The sequence below is a fragment of the Ranitomeya imitator genome, chromosome 2, assembly GCF_032444005.1.
Source record: "Ranitomeya imitator isolate aRanImi1 chromosome 2, aRanImi1.pri, whole genome shotgun sequence".
Taxonomy (NCBI): Eukaryota; Metazoa; Chordata; class Amphibia; order Anura; family Dendrobatidae; genus Ranitomeya; species Ranitomeya imitator.
The window spans coordinates 146,455,528-146,478,593 of record NC_091283.1 but is presented as its reverse complement, the minus strand read 5'-3'; the positions used below and the strand labels follow the sequence as shown (position 1 = coordinate 146,478,593).

Below are 23,066 nucleotides of genomic sequence, written 5' to 3'. Positions count from 1 at the left end.
GGAGGCCAAGATGATGAAGCACAAGCGGCAGCAAAGGCACCTGAGCCACAGCCACAGTCATCTGCTGTTTGGAGGCTCTTTGAAAAAAAAAAAGACAACAGAAAGCACTGCAAGAAGAAATCCCTCAGCAGATGCAATAATGGAAGTACGAAGTTATCTTGAGGAGCCGCTGATCCAAAGAACTTTAGATCCATTGAGCTGGTGGAAGAGCAGGGCTTTATTCTACCCACGACTTATCAAGGTGATGGAAGGAAGACTGTGCATCGTAGCAACATCAGTCCCTTCAGAGAGAATTTTCTCCAAAACAGGGCAGATAATCACAGAGAGAAGAAACCGGATCAGCCCGTCCAAACTGAGGCACTTAGTGTTTCTTAATGCCAATTTGTCCTAATGACCTTCTAAAAATGTTTCACTGTTAAGTTATACTGCTGTTTTGCACATTTTTTGCATTTGTTTGATGTTCTTATAATGAAAAATAATATAAACAATGTTAATCTGTTAACTAGAAGGTTTTGTGTCATTATTTTGGTGAGATTACTGAAGAGCCGATTCAAGAGCCGAAAGAGCCGGCTCTTCTTGCTGAGCCGAGCCGAGCCGAAAGAGCCGATTCCCACAAAAAACCTTGAAGTCCCATCACTAGCAGGGTCTGCAAATTGAGACAGTGGCTTGGCTTCTGACCTAAGTCATATGGCAAAAGGGTAGTTATTGACTGTTAGGATTGCTACTTCCAATAAGTGGTGTTAGAGTTCTAGTTCTCTTCCTCTCTGAAGAGCCAATTTGCATATTTACTTTCCCAGAGGAGCATGCATGGTTTATAAGTCTCCTCACTCTGACATGCCAGGTCTGGCTTGTCACTCTCCACAAGGAGAAATCTTACCCATTGGTTAAAACAAAAAGAAAAAAAAAAAAACGCATGCTTTAAATTATTACTAGTGATGAGCGAACATGCTCAGGTAAGGTGATAGAAACGAAGGACTGGCACTTAGCTTTTGGGGCACAGAGTTTCCTGGCGTAGTTTGTGGGCACCATCTGCAGAGCCCCTAAGGTGCCAAAACTGCAGAAATTCCCAGAAATTGACTCCAGTCTGCAAACTACACTAAACTAAATCATCTATAAGTGTTGATTAGTTTGACCCTGCTGGCGATTTGCGTAAATTTGCTCAGTGTGAAAATTGGAAATATAGCAGAGAAAATTACCGCACACTCAATACTGGTATAGTGCTGAAAAAGGTATATGCCAATTTTATTCAGAAAAATAATACAAAAAATGGTAGTAGCCACATTAGTAGAAGTAGACAATGAACCCGATGTTTCGACCCTCCTGGGTCTTATTCATGGGGTTACTGGAAAGGCAAAGAAACCGTATAAATAACAGTGTCATACATACAAAGAAAACGGCATAACTGCACACATATTCTATGTACAAAAATAACCATCCAAAGGGAAAAGGAGGGGGGAGAGAAAAGGGATATGTACACAGCAAATCACAAAATAAAACTGTCATATAAAAAGGAACGGCGAAACCACAATGCCATATGGAAAGAAGATCATGGTTATTAGACCATAGAAGGTTTACCTCAAGTCCTTTGATATAAATGCATATAGGTGGCAGTAGTGTGGGAAGAGCAAGTGATCCCTTTTGTTTAGGGCATAACCTATCGCAGTGACAAGATTACAATGTTATAATACACACTGGAACTAAGTGTACAACTAAAACTACATAGAAAGAAAATAAGTACCAGACACGGGTGTTCTTGATGGTATAGTTTGTGAGACAGAACTGGTGATATAGGGTCATAACCGGCGTAGTAATATGGAATGGAGAATGACACGGTGTTCACATGAGTGGATGCGACCAGGATATAGAAAGGCCTAGGTACCATATATGGTGTTGAGATGGTGTGGTGAGGGTTCCTACTAAGTCTGCCCACTAAGTCCAATATGATAATGGAGACGAGGAAGCCTGTGCTAGTATACAAATAAACAAGATATATATACCTGTTGGTGAAACCAGTAGGGGCTGCTGTCCCAGGTAGGAAAAAACTTAGTACAGGAGGGGCCGTAATATGTCCAATGGGCCTGTGGGTTTAGGTATAAGAGAGTGAGTGCCCAGAGATCACTTATAAGTAACAGGCCGGCAAAGAAGGGGGGAAAAAATAGAACAGGTAATAAAAACATATAGTGACAATGGCACCATTGACCATCAGACAGCCACATTTATCTCCAACCCTCACCCTACCACCCCGGTTTTTTATATATTACCTAAAATCCATAAGTCCCTAACAAATCCTCCCGGCCGTCCCATAGTGGCATCCACCGACTCGATATTATCACCATTATCAGTCTTCTTAGAAAAAATCCTGACACCACTGATAAAGAATAATAAGTCTTTTATACTTGACACCGGCCACTTCCTCAGAGTGCTTAAACAACATGGTAATGTACCCCCTGACAGCCTCCTAGTGACTATGGACGTTAATAGCCTTTATACTTCTATCACCCATGAGAAAGGCATTGCAGCATCCAAACTGCTTCTGGAGAATTCGGGTAAATCCACTACCTATGTACGGCTTTGCATAGACCTGTTAAGACTAGTCCTTTATGAGAATTATTTCCTCTACGAGGATACCTACTACGTGCAGTGCCAGGGGACCGCGATGGGCTCCAATGTCGCACCGGCGTATGCTAATGCATACATGAACTCATTTGAGGAGAGTTTCGTTTATACGGATATCAGATATGAGGAACACATCAACTGTTACCTACGCTATATAGATGACATTTTCTTCATCTGGAAGGGTTCAACTGACGCATTACAGGCATTTCACCAGACTCTCATCTATCTATCCAGAGCTCCAGTTCACTATGCACTTCGACCCAACCCAAATCTCCTTCTTGGACACTCTTGTCCGGAAGGATGACCAGGGTCTTCTGTCCACTGACCTGTTCTGCAAACCTACGGACTGCAACAGTCTTCTACATTATTCCAGCAGCCACCCAAAAGCTACACGCAATAGCCTTCCCCCCTTCGTAGTTCACCAGAGTAGCTAGAATAGTCTCAGATCCGGATATACTTCCTACACGCTTAGAAGATATGTCCCAAAAATTCAGAGAGAGGAGGTACCCACAAGGTCTACTTGACCGAAAGAAAACACGAGCCCTACAACCACCACCTGTGTCGCCTAGCAACACCAATGAAAACAGGGTCCCATTTGTCCACACGTTTCACCCGTTTATGCCCAAGGTTGAGAGAGTGATCAATAAACATTGGCCCCTCCTAAGGAAACCCTACCCTAACATTACGAGCTTTTCTGCACCACCTCTCATGTGTAACAGGAGGGCCCCCAACATCAGGGACAAATTGGTCCGGGCCGACATAGGTAGTCTACGCCCCACTACAACTCAGACTACACTGACCCCACACCGCTCAGGGACATTTCCATGCCTTAACTGCGCCTCCTGCTCAAATGTGATCAAGTCGGACAGTGTAACACATCCTAGGACAGGTAAAACCTACCCGATTCGTGGCTACTATACGTGCAATTCAAACTTTGTTGTCTACGTTATAAAGTGCCCGTGCGGCCTCCTGTATGTAGGTGAGACAACCCAGCATGTGAAAGATCGTATAGCGAGCCACAAATCTACCATTTGTTGCAGTAAAACATGGCTACCAATCCCCGAACATTTCATCAAATGCAGACACACGGTGGCGCAACTTAAATACCAGGTCATTGAATAGGTCCCTAGGCCCAGAAGAGGAGGTAACCATATTAGACAACTCAAAATGCGTGAGACTTATTGGATCCACAAGTTAGAGACCCTTAGCCCCAAGGGTCTCAACAGGGACATCGATTGGTTACTGTAATGCTTTACTAATCTTCTAAATTCTTTACTTTCCAGACATGTTGAGTCTACTTCTCATTAGGTGAGTCTTCCGGCCTTATAACTATTTTCATTTTTTATTTGTTTATATTTTTTTTATTATTTTTATTATAATTTTTCTATATTTTTTTACTATATTTTTTATTTTATTTTTCCATTTTTTCATCTTTTATTTTTTTCATTCATTTTTTTTAATTTTTTTTTTTCACCATTTTTTTCATTTTTACATATTTTCATTTTTTCCAGCTCTCTCTTCATATTTCATTATTTTACATTTTTTTTTTCTTCATTTCCATTATTTTTATTCCTCTCATCTTTCCTTTTTTTTCCTTCTTTCATGTCTTTCATTATGTTCATCTTTACATCTTGATATAGCGCTTTCCAATCATGTTGGATTATTTTTGACCCATTTCTCCTGCTGTCTTACCAGTTCCTATACTCCCACAGTCCTCCGACACTGATTTCCATACACCCTCCTTTTTTATTTAACAGGAGCGCTACTACATTACCCACTAGGCTGGCACCTACTGACCGCACCTGTGAGGGTTAACATCCTCCCCCCTGTGTCCCATTCAGCGCTACTAACAGCGCTGGTTTACTCCCACTCTTGGGCAGGATCTTGCCCACACTAGCGTTAGGAGCCGATTGCGCATGCGCGGATCTGTACCGCGTCACTTCCGGTCCGGGACTTCCGGTCCGGCGCTATTTTAGGGCTATATTTCTTCCCTCTCTCACTCTTCAAGCCTCCCACCAGGACAGTGCAGCAAGGCGCGGGATGCGCCGCTGACCGTACACAGGACCCCCTACAGGTATAGTTGCGGCGTTACTTTTCCCCCTTCTTTGCCGGCCTGTTACTTATAAGTGATCTCTGGGCACTCACTCTCTTATACCTAAACCCACAGGCCCATTGGACATATTACGGCCCCTCCTGTACTAAGTTTTTTCCTACCTGGGACAGCAGCCCCTACTGGTTTCACCGACAGGTATATATATATCTTGTTTATTTGTATACTAGCACAGGCTTCCTCGTCTCCATTATCATATTGGACTTAGTGGGCAGACTTAGTAGGAACCCTCACCACACCATCTCAACACCATATATGGTACCTAGGCCTTTCTATATCCTGGTCGCATCCACTCATGTGAACACCGTGTCATTCTCCATTCCATATTACTACGCCGGTTATGACCCTATATCACCAGTTCTGTCTCACAAACTATACCATCAAGAACACCTGTGTCTGGTACTTATTTTCTTTCTATGTAGTTTTAGTTGTACGCTTAGTTCCAGTGTGTATTATAACATTGTAATCTTGTCACTGCGATAGGTTATGCCCTAAACAAAAGGGATCGCTTGCTCTTCCCACACTACTGCCACCTATATGCATTTATATCAAAGGACTTGAGGTAAACCTTCTATGGTCTAATAACCATGATCTTCTTTCCATATGGCATTGTGGTTTCGCCGTTCCTTTTTATATGACCGTTTTATTTTGTGATTTGCTGTGTACATATCCCTTTTCTCTCCCCCCTCCTTTTCCCTTTGGTTGGTTATTTTTGTACATATATTCTATGTGTGCAGTTATGCCGTTTTCTTTGTATGTATGACACTGTTATTTATACGGTTTCTTTGCCTTTCCAGTAACCCCATGAATAAGACCCGGGAGGGTCGAAACGTCGGGTTCATTGTCTACTTCTACTAATGTGGCTACTACCATTTTTTGTATTATTTTTCTGAATAAAATTGGCATATACCTTTTTCAGCACTATACCAGTATTGAGTGTGCGGTAATTTTCTCTGCTATTGATTGGACCACATGGTCAGTTTACCAGCACCTTATTTGTCCCTGACCTGAGTGCACACCATTTTTCCTATCTAAAATTGGAAATATGACATTGTAGTGCCCAATATGTAGCATCCAGCTGGTGCTTCTGCAGATACACGACACTTTTTAAAGAAGTTGCCTGTGACAATCTCAATATAAAATTGGTGGGATCAGAAGCCCACCTCCAAGATCAGATGGAAATTGCTGTGGCTGTGGCCTGAACTGCGCGATGTATGGGCAGCCAATGACGATTGCTGCACTACAGTCACTTCAATGGTAGACAATTCACAATACTCGGCTGCTAAGCAGGGTTCGGAGCTGCGGTGTTCGGCCTGTAAATTGCTCAGGTCAGCTGATCGATGGGTGTTTGGGGTGTCAGACCCCCACCAATCTCACATTGATGACCTATTCACTGGAGAGCAATGTCTTCTATGTGGACATGAACTGTGGTTTGCACACAGTGTGGGCTCACAAGCGGGGCCACATGGCTCTGGTAGTGTGGATCTTACTGGATTGGTTTTGGGAGCCCAGTCACAGTTCCAGCTCTTTTAAGCTACTAATATTTTGAGTGAGGGCTTTGGTTTTACGGGATGACAGAGTTTTTATTGGTGGGTGGCAGTAGGGGATAACCTTATGTAAATCATTTTTCTTTCTGATTTTTGCGAGACAGAATTAACAAACACAGAAATTTTGAAAAGGCCCATATTTTATGCCGATCACCAATAAGATGACTTTGGGAAGATTAGATTTCAGCAATGCCAGGGTTATGTAGGTTTTTGTTTTTTTAAGGTTCTGCAATTTTCTGCACATTAAAACACTGACACACATACCTATTTGGTTTTGCATCGCAATATTCTGTGAAGCTTATTTTTCTGCTGAATACGCTACCCTGCTTCTTGCAGGACAAGTTTAAGTATTTATTGGTACTAGAGTATGTAACCTTTGTTTAATGGCTTCTTTTTGGTTGGTAGAGTGAGAAAAAAACAGCAATTCGTTAATTGCTTTTATTTTTTTTTATGCCATTCATTGTGCGGTAAGTGATAACTGGTCCAGTACAATTACACCAGTACCACATTTACATGTTTTTCTTTGCTACTTTGACACCTAATAATTTGTTTTTGCATTGCTATATTCTGATAGCGATAACTTATTTTCCCGCTGGCAGAGCTTTATTACTGCGTGTTTCTTTTCACATATTTTCAGCTATATTTATAAAATGTATGATATAAGACATGGCGATGTTTTTACATAATTTTTTCTTTTTATCATAACTAAAAAAAATTTGTTGGACTTTTTTTGTTTTTACATCTTTAGTACTTCGTTCCACTATGGGACTTGTTTTTCATTAGTCTGATTGGTGGTTTATTACTCTGCAATACTTATATTTTGTAGGCTGTTAGCCCTGTTAGTCTTACACCGACTAGGGACCCGTTTATGGCCGGCTTACCAGGCCACCATAGCTTGTTAACCCTGAGGCTATTAGTTTACCTCGGGTTGCCATGGCCATCTTCTGCACCCCTAAGGCGTTATAGAGGGGGAGCCCGCCATCAAATAACCATCTAGATGGTGCTGTAACTAAAGAGATAAATGGAGTAATCTGCACTAGCACCGATCGCAGCCGCTGTAGCATTCAGACGTATCATTGCACCATACATTTTTGGAGGTTGGCGGTAACGCATTGCACATGTACAGCAGATATCGGAGGGGCAAAGAGCTTAACATGAGACAACAGTTAAATATGCCAAGGTCGCAAAGACAAGAACCTATTTCAAGAAATTCGTATGAAATTCTCCATATTCTGAAAACTCATCCATCACCCAACACACAGGTTTAATTAAAAAAAAAGTCACAGTTAGTGACCAGTTTCTGAGTCTGTGACTTCCTCTATAAGTTTGTTGACTGGGCTAAGGACAAATATTGGTTGGAGTTCACCGGGACCAACGAAATCTTCAGGTAGCTCTGAATTATTCTGAGGAGCGGTGTCACTCTGTGCCGATGAGCTGTAGGGATATAGGTCATCTTCTAAAGTGGTCATGAAGGCCCCTGGATCTATAGACGATGATGCAGGATGGTTTGACGGAAGGTCAAAAAGAGAAAGCAAAGGGTTCCCCATGTACTGCATTAGCTGCTTATCTACAGGCAAAATACAAACCATCAGTACAGTACCAAACTAAGCATTATAGTAAACCTATGCTATACATTAGTTACAGCATACCACAGAAAGAAAAAGCTGAATCAGGAGTTAATAAAATGATTAAAAAAAACAAACTTATTGTGTATCAATACAATAAAATTGCAGGTATGCGGGAAAAGGGGGCACAGACCCAAACAGGGGACTGTGTACAAAGCAATATCAGGCATCTACATGAAATAGACCATGGATTACAACCAAATATACAATATTATAATGAAAGAGATCAAGATCTATATCTAGCCACAATATGCATAATGATGGAGTACCATGACATTCCTACTATGATGGTGAATTCCCATCTGGATGGCACCCAACCCAACGCGTGTTTCGCAGCTAGCCTTCGTCTGGGGGTTGAGACTTCCAGGGTGCAGCAGTTTAAGTAGTGCATTCATATTCAATGGATGAGGCCACACAAAAATGGGCACATACGCCGTCCTGGAGGACATGGAAGTATCGCATGATACGGGCATGGATCAGGCTATTGTCAGGTGTATAGGGCTCATGGGGTATACGACGGACAGTGACACTTATCCACCATAGGTATTCACTGCTGCGCTCTCCTATACATTTAAACATGGCAAATGCAGAACGGAGGGCAAAAGGACCCCTCTAAGGGCATTATTCACAATCCAAAACACTGGTTGTCAATTGTCAACTGAACAATTATTAATTAACTCGAACCTTTATTCATATGATCATCGCTGTCCAACACCACAATCTCTTCTGGGGTCTGTGTTAGATCCTACAGAAAAAGTACACATGCTTACAAATCAAATACATTTAAATGCAAACATGCAGTATGTATATCATAAACATATATACAAAAGAATGGTAGATGTACTCACATCGACTATGCTGGTGTTTGTATCAATAACTGGAGTATCTGAGGATGACAAGTCAGGTTTAAAAAGCTGCAAAAAGTTGGAGAACAAAGGAGATTTGTCCACAAGATTCATTTTATGTTCTAGCTAAATGGCACTAAGCAGTATAAATTAGAGAATATAGAAATGCGTGATCTAAACAGACAAGTGTGCTGGACACCGAGACAAGATCAGGGGCAAACATTTTCATTTCAGAAACAAAGGCCCCCATACTCTGACCAGATAGTTTCCCCTTGTACATATACAGTGGGGAAAATAAGTACCGTATATACTCGAGTATAAGCCGAGATTTTCAGCCCAAATTTTTTCACGTGGGACCGCTCATTAGAGAAATGAATATGGACTCCACTCCCATAGGGGTGGAGCCGCATATTCATTTCTCTAATGAGCGGTAACGGTGACCGCTGATAGAGGACGAGGCCGCGGCACCGAAGAAGAGCTGTCCGGGGGAAGGAGCGGACGCCGGGAGCAGGTAAGTATGTCATATTTACCTGTCCGCGTTCCACACGCCGGGTGCCGCTCTGTCTTCGCGTCCTCCTGCACTGACTGTTCAGGTCAGAGGGCGCGATGACGCATATAGTGTGCGCGCCGCCCTCTGCCTGAACAGTCAGTGCGGAGAGACGGCTACGCCGGGACGGGACACTGAGGAGCTGCAAGCAAGAGAGGGGAGTATGGCATTTTTTTTTTATTGCAGCAGCAGCAATGGCACAGCTTTCTATGGTACATTTATGGGGCAATAGTGAACGGTGCAGAGCACTATATGGCAGATCACTATATGGCACAGCTATGGGGCAATAATGAACGGTGAAGAGCACTAAATGGCACAGCTATGGGGCAATAATGAACGGTGCAGAGCACTATATGGCAGCTATGGGGCCATAATGAACGGTTCAGAGCACTATATGGCACAGCTACGGGGCAATAATAAACGGTGCAGAGCACAATATGGCACAGCTACGGGGCAATAATGAACGGTGCAGAGCACTATATGGCACAGCTATGGGGCAATAATGAACGGTGCAGAGCACTATATGGCACAGCTATGGGGCAATAATGAACGGTGCAGAGCACTATATGGCACAGCTTTCTATGGTACATCTATGGGGCAATAATGAACGGTGCAGAACATTCTATATGGGGCACAGCTTTCTATGGAGCATCTATGGGGCCATAATGAACAGTGCAGAGCACTATATGGCACAGCTATGGAGCAATAATGAACGGTGCAGAGCACTATATGGCACAGCTTTCTATGGTACATCTATGGGGCAATAATGAACGGTGCAGAGCACTATATGGCACAGCTATGGGGCCATAATGAACGGTATGGAGCATCTATTTTTATTTTTGAAATTCACCGGTAGCTGCTGCATTTTCCACCCAAGGCTTATACTCGAGTCAATAAGTTTTCCCAGTTTTTTGTGGCAAAATTAGGGGGGTCGGCTTATACTCGAGTATATACGGTATTTGATACACTGACGGTTTTACCAGTTTTTCCACCTACAAGGAATGGAGAGGTCTGTAATTTTGATATGTAAAATCACATTGTATGATATTTACATAATTAATTTGCATTTTATAGCATGAAATAAGCATTTGATACAATAGAAAAACAGAACTTTAATATTTGGTACAGAAACCTTTGTTTGCAATTACAGAGGTCAGACGTTTCCTGTAGTTCTTGACCAAGTTTGCACATACTGCAGCAGGGATTTTGGCCCACTCCTCCATACAGATTTTCTCCACATCTTTCAGGTTTCAGGGCTGTCATTGGGCAACATTGAGTTTCAGCTCCCTCCAAAGATTCTCTATTGGGTTCAGGTCTGGAGACCGAATAGACCATTCCAGGACCTTAAAATGCATCTTACAGAGCCACTGCTTAGTTGCCCTGGCTGTACGTTTCGGATCATTGTCATGCTGGAAGACCCAGCCATGGCCAATCTTCAATGGTCTTACTGAGGGAAGGAGGTTGTTGGACAAAATCTCGGGATACATGACTCCATCCATCCTCCCTTCAATACAGCGCAGTCGTCCTGTCTCCTTTGCAGAAAAGCACCCCCAAAGCATGATGTTTCCCCCACCATACTACATGCTTGGGATGGTGCTCTCGGGGTTGTACTCATCCTTCTTCCTCCAAACACAACGAGTGGAGTTGATACCCAACAGTTCTATTTTGGTCTCATCTGACCACATGACCTTCTCCCATGCGTCTTCTGGACCATCCAGATGGTCATTGGTGAACTTCAAATGGGCCGGACATGTGCTGGTGTGAGCAGGGGAACCTTCCATGCCCTCCAGCATTTTAATTCATGATGGCGTAGCGTTTTACTAATGGTAATGTTTGAGACTGCGGTCCCAGCTCTCTTCAGGTCACTGACCAGGTCGTCCCGTGTAGTTTTGGGCTGATTCCTGACCTTTCTCAGAACCACCTTAACCCCCCCCCAATGCATGGAGCCCCAGACTGAGGGAGATTGACAGTCATCTTGTATTTCTTCCATTTACTAATAATTGTGCCAACAGTGGTTGCCTTCCCACCAAGCAGCTTGCCTATTGACCTGTAGCCCATTCCAGCCTTGTGCAGGTCTACAAGTTTGTCCCTGGTGTCCTTAGATTGCTCTTTGTTTTTGGCCATGGTGGAGAGGTTGGAGTGGAAATGAGTGTGTGGACAGGTGTCTTTTATTGAGGTAACGAGCTCAAACAGGTGCAATTAATACAGGTAATGAGCGCAGGTCTGTGAGAGCCATAATTCTTGCTGGTTGGTCGGTGATCAAATTCTTATTTCATGCAATAAAATGCAATTTAATAATGTAAACATCATACAATGTGATTTTCTATTTTTTTATTTTTAGATTCTGTCTCACAGTTGACGTGTAGCGACGATAAAAATTATAGACTTCTCCATTCTTTGTAGGAGGGAAACTTCCATATCGGCAGTGTATCAAATACTTATTTTTCCACTGCACATGCATTTTTGATGTGGAGAATGAAAGGAACAGTTGTTAAATGTAAAATGATCCTGCTTTTTCCTGACGTCATCGGTTGAGAGGCCATCATAAAGTTAGGTAGACAGAAGCAATAATGGATGCAGCATTTTCAGTTAGCAAAAGTGGTCTTACCTCATCAGTAACATCAGAGTCTAGATTTAACTTTTTTTGGGACAACATGCCTTGTAGCTCCTCTAGACTAGCATCAATGCAACTAAGGAAGTCTTGGAGTTCATCTCTAGGAAACAAAAAAAAAACACAAAAACAAAAGTTTTTCAGCCTGAATGCTGTGCTTACAATGTTCAGAAAAACACATGATCATAACCCTTGAGGTACTTTGTAAGCCAAGTACCCCTTTAACAACGCTCTAGTGTGTGTTTACATTCCATGATATGTGATATCAATGATCAAAGCTCCAAAACAGATCAATCAAGAAAACATGATTTTTGGTTGCTTACCGTAAAATCTGTTTCTCGGAGCCTTCATTGGGGGACACAGGAACCATGTATGCTGCTGCCACTAGGAGGCTGACACTATGCACAAAAAAAGTTAGCTCCTCCTCTGCAGTGTACACCCTACCGACTGGCATTATGCACTTCAGTTAGTGAGAAAGCAGTAGGAGAAAAACAATAAGGTTGAAACATAACCACAAACACGAGAACTGTGAACATGAGAACAGTCATAGAACAACAGAAACTGAATAACATGGGAGGGTGCTGTGTCCCCCAATGAAGGCTCCGAGAAACAGATTTTACGGTAAGCAACCAAAAATCCTGTTTTTTCTACCGCCTCTCATTGGGGGACACAGGAACCATGGGACGTCCTAAAGCAGTCCCTGGGGTGGGAAAAACACAGGAACCATGGGACGTCCTAAAGCAGTCCCTGGGGTGGGAAAAACAGACTTCCATCAGGTCAGAGAACTCACCACTGCCGCCTGCAAGATCCTTCTGCTTAGGCTGGCGTCCGCCGACCTTGTAAAATTTGGCGAACATGTGGATGGAAGACAAGGATGCCGCTTTGCAAAGCTGTAGGGCGGAAGCCCTGTGGTGTACCGCCCAGGAAGCGCCGACTGCCTGGGTACAGTGAGCCTTTATCCCAGGAGGGGGCACTCTGTTCTTGACCCGGTAAGCCTCCAAAATTGCCATTATGATCCAGCGAGCAATAAACTCCTTAAAAGCCGGCAGGCCTCTACGCGCGCCATCAGGAATGGCGAAAAGAGAATCAGTCTTCCAGAAAGCGGCCGTTCTAGCCAGGTAGATCCTCACTGCCCTGACGAGGTCCAGCTTGTTCAACGATCACTCCAGAGGATGAGACGGAGCTGGACAAAAGGAAGGTAGAACAAAGTCCTCGTTGAGGTGGAAGGTGGAAACCACCTTGGGAAGGAAGGAAGGCAGAGTCCTCAAGACCACCTTGTCCTTGTGGATAACCAAGAAAGGAAGTCAGAAAGAAAGGGCCGCCAACTCGGAAACGTGGCAGATAGAAGTGATGGCCACAAACCAAGATAAAACTGACAGGGAAACCTCCCTGAGAGGCTCAAAGGGGGAACCCCTCAGAGCGTCCAGCACAAGATTTAAATGTACCGAGGGACAGCATGGGTTACTCCTTAAAGGAAGGTCTTAACCTGTGGCTGAGAAGATAACGTCTTCTGAAAAAGGATAGAGAGCGCAGAGACCTGGCCCTTTAGGGAACTAAGAGCAAAGTCCGAATCCAGTCCAGCCTGAAGGAAGGCCAAGCTGAAAGTGCAAGAAAAAGGACATAGGCGAAACGCGGTTGGACTCACACCAACAGAAGTAAGCCTTCCAGGTACGATAGTAGATCCTGGAAGAGGAAGGCTTCCTAGCCTGGGTCATGGTGTGAATCACCCGATCCGAAAGGCCGGACGCTCTTAGAACTGCAGTCTCAACAACCATGCCCCTTTAAACTGAGCGATCGAGAATTCGGGTGGCAGATCGGACCCTGAGACAGCGGATCGGGCCTGTCTGGAAGGCGCCAGGGGGCGTCCGCGAGAAGAATGACGATCTCCGCAAACCAAGCTCTCCTGGGCCAATCCGGGTCGATCAGAATGACCGGCACCCCTCCGCCTTGATTTCTTTCAATAGCTTGCAAGGGAAGAGTTGGGAACAGATAGGGGAGCAAGAACAGCGACCAAGGAATGGCCAGAGTGTCGACGCCCACTCCGAGAGGGTCACAAGACCTGGAGACGAACAGAGGAACCTCCCTGTTCATTCGGGACGCTGTGAGGTCCACATCCAGAGTCCCCCATCGCAGACAAAGCTGATGGAAGACCTCCTGATGCAAGGACCATTCCCCTGCCGCGAGGCCCTCGTGGCTGAAGAAGTCGGCGGCTAAATTGTCGACGCCGGGGATAAGCACCGCAGATATCACTGGAACCATTGCCTCTGTCCGGAGGAGGATCTTGGATACCTCGGCCAAGGAACTCAGAGTCCTCCCCACTGATGGTTGACATATGCCACCGCCGTGGCATTGTCCGCCTGGTTTAGGATAGGTAGACCCCTGAGAATCCTGTCCCAGTGACGAAGGGGGAGAAAGATGGCCCGAATCTCGAGCACGTTGATCGGCAGAGAAGACTCCTGCACCAACCAACGACCCTGAACAGGGACACCGTGCTCCAGCTGAGCAGGCTGGTGTCAGTCATCACCACCTGCCAGAGAACTGGAAGGAAGGACCTACCCTGGGAGATGAGAGGTGACGTCAGCCACCAGTTGAGGGACTGTTTGACCCGGGGAGAGAGTCGGATCGGACGATCCAGGGACAAGACAGACCTGTCCCACTGTGACAGTATGGCCTGCTGAAGAGGTCGTGAATGAAATAGGGCGAAGGGTATCGCTTCCAATGTTGCTACCATCCTCCCCAGAACCTTCATGGCTGATCGGAAGGAGGGAAGCCGAGGACCCTGAAGCAAGTGTACGTCTCGACGAAGGGTGGATCTCTTGCCCTCGGGAAAGGAAGACTTTGGTCTGAAGAGTGTCGAAGAGCATGCCCAGAAAAAAGAGGCGCTGGGAAGGAACAAGACAGTATATCTTCTTGTTGACAAGCCACCCGAAACGGGCTAGAGTATCGAGGACAATGGAGAGGCTCTCACGAGCCTGAGAAAAGGACGGAGCCTTGATGAGGATGTCGTCGAGGTACGGAAAAAGTACCAGTCCCCTGACCCTCAAGATGGCCATCAGTGCCACCATGATCTTCATGAAAACCCTGGGAGCGGTTGCGAGACCGAACGGCAGGGCGACAAACTGAAAAAGGTCCTGGAGCACCACAAAGCACAGGAATCGGTGACGTCCCGGGAACATCGGGACATGGAGGTAGGCGTCCTGAATATCTATGGAATTCTTGAGCCTCCATGGAAGCAATTACTGAACGAAGGGATTCCATCCTGAAGGGTCTCAGACGAACTCTCCTGTTCAATTTGAGATCCAGAATGGGACGAACCTTGCCGTCTTTTTTCGGTCACACAAAGGATTGGAATAGAAACCTGTGAACCGTGCTTTTTCTGGGACAGGAACAATTACCTCCGGCTTTGAGGAGAGAAGCGATGGTTGCGAAGAAACCCGGAACTAGAGCGGGGTCTCTTGGAGGTCGAGATTCAAAGAAACGATCCCAGGGCTGTGAAACGAACTCTATTTTGCATCCCGAGGATAACTTGGGGGGCGCAGGAGAAAGTGGACGGGGCTAACCGCCGGGTCAGTACCGCCAAGATAGTGCCGGTGGGCGGAGCTCGCCGAATTGAACCAGTCGGGCGGGAGAAAAACCCACCCGATGGAATGGAGGAAGTGGGCGAAGTCGCGGCCGGAAGTAGGCCCCGGGAGAAGCCGGGGCCTAAAATTAGAAGGCCGGAGAGGGCCGCGGCGACGGCGGACGTGCAGCCACCAGGGAAGTGGCGCGGCTGCCTGTAGGTCTGCTGCACTGGCCTTAGAGAAAAGTGCGGTCGCCGGTAGAAAACGGCGCGGCTGTGTGCCGCTGCGCCAGAGAGGGAGGAGCAGCTGCGCCGCTCAGAGCAAGGAGCGGCCGCAGTAAAAAGGGCTGTGCGGTTGCCTAGACAGTCCGGGGGAAGCAGCGCGGCCGCCCTAAGGGGCCGCCGCGTGAGGAGACATGCGTGCTGCCGCACCAGAGAGGAAGGAGTGGCCGCAGTAAAAAGGGCAGTGCGGATGCCTAGACAGTGCGGGGGAGCAGCGCAGCCGCCCAAAGGGGCCGCCGCGCGAAGGAGACATGACTCTTCCCATGCTACCCCACTAGTTGAGAAGGACCCAGAGGAAGGGGAGTAGGAATACTCACCTAAACATCCCACGCAGTTCGTTACTAACCTCAAACCGGTGAAGGTATCAGACGCCCAGGGAGCTGTGATTGACGTCCATCTCCTCCAACCAACAGGCTCTGGTGGGCGAGTGGGTGGGGGACGGAGCTAGGACCGGACTTCTGAGCACGCTTGTGTGCAAGGATCATGGTCCTGCTAAGGGATCTATGAGTATACGGGGCGGCAGTACACGCCGTACTCATAGTCCGTATTGTGGGATTACAGGTGTGACTGTTCACCCTGTATCCCTCTAGAAAAAACCTGAAACAAAACAACACACATTGAGGTAGATAAGGGTCTAATGAAAGACCCGTGTCCACCTCCTACTGACACTAAGCTAAACTGAAGTGCATAATGCCAGTTGGTGGGGTGTACACTGCAGAGGAGGAGCTAACTTTTTTTGTGCATAGTGTCAGCAGCATACACCCATGGTTCCTGTGTCCCCCAATGAGAGGCGATAGAGAAAACAAGTAGGTAAAATGGGTTTCAGATGACATGGCTGGTGAATCAGTGTTTTGTACCCTTGTAAATTTGCTATTTCCGTATATTCCCAGAGGAGCATGCATGGCGCATAACTCTTCTCACTCTGACATGTCAAGCCCGGCTTGTCTTCACAAGGAGAAACGTTACCCCTTAGATCATAGTCTTAAACCTCTCACCTAGCCAAATCAGATCTCACACTTTGCACTGATGAGAGGCAATATTCTGAAAGACCGTCTGCAAATCGAGACTCTGGTTTGGCTTTTATCCAAAGTCATATTGCAAGGCTCGTTAAAGGGTCAATATTGACTTTTAGGATTGCTACTTCCAATAGCTGGCACTAGAGTGCAAGTTTTCTTCCTCTCTGAAGAGGTACTTTACAAACCCTTGCAAATACATGTATAATCACACGTTCGTAATGACCGGTGGTTTTAGCCCTTTGGTCCATTACCGGCTGTATAGATTCATACTCATTTACCCTGTCTTCAAACAAAAAGACTGATATTTTATGGCTCTTATTAGAACACAACATGTTTGTACTTTCCAAGCTACTGAGCTCAGAACAAATATGGCAAATAAATAGAAGTATGAATCTATCTCATGAAACTTATTCTGTCCTACCGATCGCAGGATTCCCGGTTTCCAGCACAGCACCAATCCTCTCACTCAAATGACTGCAATTCCAACTGACCCAATGACACAGGGGTGTGTGAGCCGAATGTCGCTTTTTAGTGATGAGCAAACGTGCTGGGAAAAGGGATTTTCAGAGACACGTTCGCTCATCATTATCACTTTTCCAATGTAAGTGTATGGAGCAGCCAGCATCAGGCTCACAATCCCCTGCGTGATTCGGTTAGTTAGAGTCGCAGTCCAGTGATCAGACTAGGGCGACAGCGGAAACCGGGGAAGACGGCGAACGGTAAGTAGATTCACAACTCTTAGGCTGGTTTCACATTTGTGGCCAAGGGCTTTGCGGATGGCAGCCTTCATCCTTCGTGAAGCCTCGCCCACTGGCGCCACTCTTCCATCAGCTCCACCTACTTCTGCATGCGTTCTGCGTACCCCATCTTAAACATTGGGTACGCAGCATTTTCCAGTACCAGCAGGGTAATTGAGATTTCTGAAGTCTCGTGCACACGCTTATTATTTTTTCCTAGCAGATTTGAAGTAATTTCAACATTTTTCACCCATTTACATGAATGGGGAATAAAGCGAGTAAAAGTGAACCTTGAACAAAAGAATGAAAGTTACAGTTCTCAGGATGACTCCCCACCCAAAAACATTTCTGGTATTACATCTGCCTACAGAAATATAAAGTTATGGTTCTCAGAATATGGTGACCAATTAAAAACAGAAAATTACAAAATTTAACAGAACCCAACAGTTGATATATGCGAAGTAATCCACGGCCAGCATGTATCAGGCATTGGCTGTATGAACTCGGACATGTCAATAAAGAGAAATTCCAATTGACAACATCCTATCCCAATATGTAGTAGATATTTGCTAATACTATTATTATATCTCCAATTAGAAATGTGGTATATCTACTAATTTGCTATGTCACTTACCCCATGTGCAGGGCATTGCAGTAGCTGAAGTATCCATGCTTACTTCCATTCATATAGTGACTGTTCACTAGCTGTTACTGGTCATAACCATGGATACCTAAGCTACTGTAGTGCCCTGCACATGGGGTAAGTAAAATAGCGAATCAGAAGAACTATACTACATTTCTACTACACTACATTTGGTGGTATTTGATAATATTTCTTTTTAGAGCACCGTTGATTTCATGATGCTGTACATGAGAAAGGGTTACATGCAAAATAAAAAATTACAGTGAACAAATTATAGAGAACAAACTAACACTAACAGACTGGTACAAAAAGGAGAGGGCCCTGACCTTGTGGGTTTCCAGTTGGGAGAAGCCTTAGAGGCAGTTGGAGGAGGAGGCCTTCAGAGGATCGGAGGTTACATGTTGGAATATATTGGCAGATTAGTTTAGAGATACTCGGAAGAGATTATGGATGGCTCTGTAGGTTAATGCTGGTAGTTTGAACTTGAGTTGGGGAATTGGGAGCCAATGAAGGAATTCAGGGGAGAAGCAGAGACGCATTGAAGAGAAGGTTGGATTAGTCGGGCAGCAGAGTTAAGGACGGATTGGGGAGGAGCGAGAGTGTTAGAGGGGAGGCCACAGAGGAGGATGTTGCACTAGTTGAGGTGAAAACTATGAGGGCACGCACAAGAATTTTAGTAGAGTCAGGGTTCGGAGAACACGGATTCTGGAAAAATTTTTGAGCTGGAGGCAGCAGGAGTTGGCGAGAGCTTGGATGTGTGGTTTGAAGGACAGGGCAGATTCGAGGGTTACTCTGAGACAGCAGATTTTCGGTACAGGGGGAAGTATGATATTTATTGTGATGGATAGATCAGGTAGCGGGGTTAGGCGAGATGGAGGAGATGAGGAGTTCTGTTTTGTCTACTTTGAGCTTTAGGAAGTGTGAAGAGAAGGAGGATATGGCTGATAGACATTGGACAGCAGAGGTGACTTCTGGGCCAGAGAGGTAGATCTGAGTGTCATCAGCGTACAGATGGTACTGGAAACCATGGCACTTTATGAGTTGTCCCAGGCCAAAGGTATAGATTTAGAAGAGTAGGGGTCCCAAGATATAGCCTTGAGGGATACCGACAGAGAAGATAGGATGAGGCGGTAGTGTGGGAGACGCTAAATACACCTACTACATATTGGAATAGGGTCTTGGAGGAGATGGGAATACCTCTTTAAGTTTGAAACTCTGCACTGTTTTAGTGAAAAACATAGTTTAATAACCACTGGGGACTAAGTCACGTGGGGTACTTGTCAGACAAACGGGTCTGCGGCAGCTTCTCCCTGCCCTGGAGTGACAGATTTCTCTCTGCTTACTTCTATACGATATACAAAGTACAGACAGAAAAAAAAAAAAGGTTTTGTAATTATTTTCTATAACCATTTTTTCTCTATACGCCACATACACTATTGGACAAACTATCGGCAGATTAAGTGTTCCGTACTATCGAATAGTTGGCACATGTAATAGGCTGCTAGCTGGCCACTGTGCTATATATTTGTGTGTGACTTGAGCTCTTTTGCAAGCTTCATCTGTGTGCAGTTCTAATACTAGACAATCACCCCCTCCATGGATTGGTAGGCTGAGAGTGGTTGTTTCATCAGTATTTTGCACCTGTGTTACCCCCTTTAGTTAGGGGGTGCGCTGTATTCTGTTTCTGCATTTTCCTTTCTGACCTTGGCTGGTAAATACCATTGCCTTTTTGCTATGTCTATAATAGAATTATTTAGGGAATTTTCATTTTATTGTCCTGGCTGTGCTTTTTATTTCTCTCTTGGTTCTCCTACCTCTTCTCACTCCTTCAGTGTATCTGTCACTAACTCTTGTTCTCCTCAGACTATGGGGAGTTCCTCAGGGTTTAATCATAATCCAATATATGTATTCCAGAACGTTCAACATGGAAAACGCAGCCTTAGGTTTCACCAATAATGTAATGTAATGTCAAGGAGCTTGCCTAACAAGTAGGAACAGTCAAGATTCAAGATTTTAAAAGATCCAACTAGGCATTTTACCTCCATCTAATTTTCATACTTACTGGTCCAGGAGATCAATGTTGTTCCCTGTACAGTTTTCACTTAGAATAGAGTTAATGACGCTGTCTGGGTCTTCAGAGGCGTTTGATTGCACAATATCTAGTGCCAGCTCAGGAGGCTTGCTTGGATTTAGGTTTTGATCAGCAAACGTTTGCAACTGTAGAACTGGATCGTCAACTTCTTGATCTGAATCCCTAGAGAAAGACAAGAGTCAGTCATGAGATTCTTCAGACCCCATTTCATACATAGTCAGTAAACCTCCACTACTACTTCATCCAGCTGTCCTCCTTACCCAAGATGTGAAGATGGTGGACTAACAGTGACAATCTGTGCTGGATCTAGTGTATAAATGGAAGCGTCTGAGGTGCCCTCTCCAGGACTGATGATCTCATGGATCTCTAGCATGTTGTCAATAGATACCTGAGGGCTTGGAGAGGAATAGCGTACCTATGTAAAAACAAGTAAGGTGTCATTATTAAGGTGAAGGGTTAAAAAAAAATAAATATAAATATATAAATCAATCATAACTTAAAAAAAATTGTTATCAGATTAATGGACCAATATTTAACAAATATGGAGGAAGGAAGACAACACCCCCGTCACCAAATACTAACATCTCCACTGTTAGAAGGACATGCTTTAGGCTTACAAAAATAAGGATTTTTGTGTACTCACCGTAAAATCCTTTTCTCCGAGCCATTCATTGGGGGACACAGACCGTGGGTGTATGCTGCTGCCAATAGGAGGCTGACACTAAGTGATACAAAAAAAGTTAGCTCCTCCCCTGCAGTATATACCCTCCTGCTGGCTCTCAGCTAACCAGTTCGGTGCAAAAGCAGTAGGAGATCAATAACAATATATGAGCGTATAGCATGTCATATTCTAAAAAACAAGCATAAGCTAATAACAGGGTGGGAGCTGTGTCCCCCAATGAATGGCTCGGAGAAAACGATTTTACGGTGAGTACACAAAAATCCCTATTTCTCCTTCGCCTCATTGGGGGACACAGACCGTGGGACGTCCCAAAGCAGTCCCTGGGTGGGGACAACAATAGATCAGGCCCTGTGTAACCGCTACTTACAAGTGCGCCACCGCGGCCTGCAGAGTCCGCCTGCCCAGACTCACATCTGTGGAAGTGTGGGAATTATAGTGCTTCAAGAATGCATGCGGACTGGACGAATCCGCAAGCTTGCAGGCATGCCTTGCTGACGCCTGGTGCCTAGAACCCTTGATAGACAGGGAGATAGGCTGACATCTAGCACGGAAGGACTCCTGGATGGTGAAAAGAATTCACCATGTTATCATGGTCGATGAAACGGCTAAACCCTTCCTGAAAATCTCAGGAAGCCTTCCTCTACCGTCAGGAAGCCCAAATAAAATGTCCAACCTTCAGAAGGACGCTGTCCTCAAGACGTACCTACTCAGAGCACTCACTTCGTCCAGAATATGGGGGATCTTATTCCATTTTGTGGACTGGAGCCAAAAGAGATGAGGGAAGAACTATGCCCTCATAACAGTGGTAATACAGTACCACCTTGGTAACAAGGGATGAAGATGGCCTGAGGACAACCTTGCCTCGAAGGTAATAAGGGAAAAAAGTCTGAAAGAGCAGAGAAGCTAGCTCCGAAGACTCGTCAGAGTGAATATCGCAGAGGAGAACGGGACGACTTTCCCTGATAGTAAAGTCTGCCCGGATGAAAAAGGAGCCTACTGTAAGGCTCCTAGGAATAATAAGGTCCCAATGATCTAACGGTATGCGATAGGGAAGAACTACGTGTGAAAACTCCCTGTGAGAAAGTCCCTACTTGCAGTTGTGCTGCGATAAGGCGAGAAGATACTAGCTCCGCAAACAAAAAACGGACGTGGTCAGTGCGGATCTCTGAGGATCACTGGGGCCCCTTTCTGCTTCCGAAAGGCTTTCGGAAGCAGTGGAAGGGGAGTTATGGAAACTGGTACCACGGCAGAACCAGAGCATGGAGAGCGATGGCTCTTGGATCTCGAGGCCGAACCACGAACTCGAGTAATTGGCCTTCAGTCTGGATGTCATCCCACCTACAACTGGAGAGCTCCAGTAAGGACAGATCTGATGGAAGACTTCGGGGTGAAGTTCCCACTGACTTGAGGTGGAACCCTGACGGCTGAATTTGTTTGCCGTTCAGAGTTCTACTTCTGGGATATATACTGCCGAGATCACCGAATAATAGACTTCGGCCCATCAGAGAAAGTGAGGTACCTCGGTCATGGCGCCTGATCGTGGGTACCTGCTAGATGACTGACGTAAGGCACCGCCGTGGCATTATCCAATTGAATTCGGATAGGGTGACCCGCCAGAAGGCAGTGGACCTGCTGTAAGACTACCGTTCGGATCTCCAGAACAATGATGGGGAGAAGAAGACTGGCATTGGTAGTTACTAATAACCATTGAACCGGGAGAAAGGCCCTGGATAAAGAAGGAGCCCAGAGACTATTGTCTGAAAGTCTATTTGACTTGCTGAAAACGAGCGGAGCGAAGGAAACCGCTTCCATTGTCGTCACCATTTTTCCTCAGAACTCTCTTAGCAAATCGAATGAAATGAGGGGTGAGTAATCAAGTCCTCAGAACTCTCCTTGCGCGAGCTCCCTGTTGAAGGGCCATGACCTTGTCTCGAGGAAGAATTACCATCCTTCTAGAAGTGTGCAGGATCATCCTCAAAAAGGATATCTGCTGGGCTGGAAATGAGGAGAACTTGTCTAAGTGTAGCTGCCAGCCCAGGAGAGAAGGTATCGCAAGAGATATAGACGTGCAAGAGAAACATGACATCCGCCATGACCCGAGCGAACACTCTGGGTGCGGAAGCAAGGCCAAAGAACAAGGTTGTGACATGAAAA

The 23,066-nt window shown here is 45.3% G+C and overlaps 1 protein-coding gene across 1 annotated transcript in view; it reads right to left on the bottom strand.

Moving 5' to 3' along the window:
* Positions 1 to 7,483: 7,483 nt before the first annotated feature.
* LOC138662153 (heat shock factor protein 3-like) overlaps positions 7,484 to 23,066 on the bottom strand; it is a 54,887-nt gene continuing 39,304 nt past the window's right edge. The window contains exons 8-13 of the mRNA XM_069747355.1: positions 20,491 to 20,645; positions 20,201 to 20,392; positions 11,899 to 12,004; positions 8,747 to 8,812; positions 8,583 to 8,643; positions 7,484 to 7,840 (exon numbers count right to left, since the gene is read on the bottom strand). Coding sequence (XP_069603456.1) covers positions 7,560 to 7,840; positions 8,583 to 8,643; positions 8,747 to 8,812; positions 11,899 to 12,004; positions 20,201 to 20,392; positions 20,491 to 20,645 — 861 coding nt within the window. The 3' untranslated portion in view covers positions 7,484 to 7,559. The remainder of the gene's footprint in view (positions 7,841 to 8,582; positions 8,644 to 8,746; positions 8,813 to 11,898; positions 12,005 to 20,200; positions 20,393 to 20,490; positions 20,646 to 23,066) is intronic.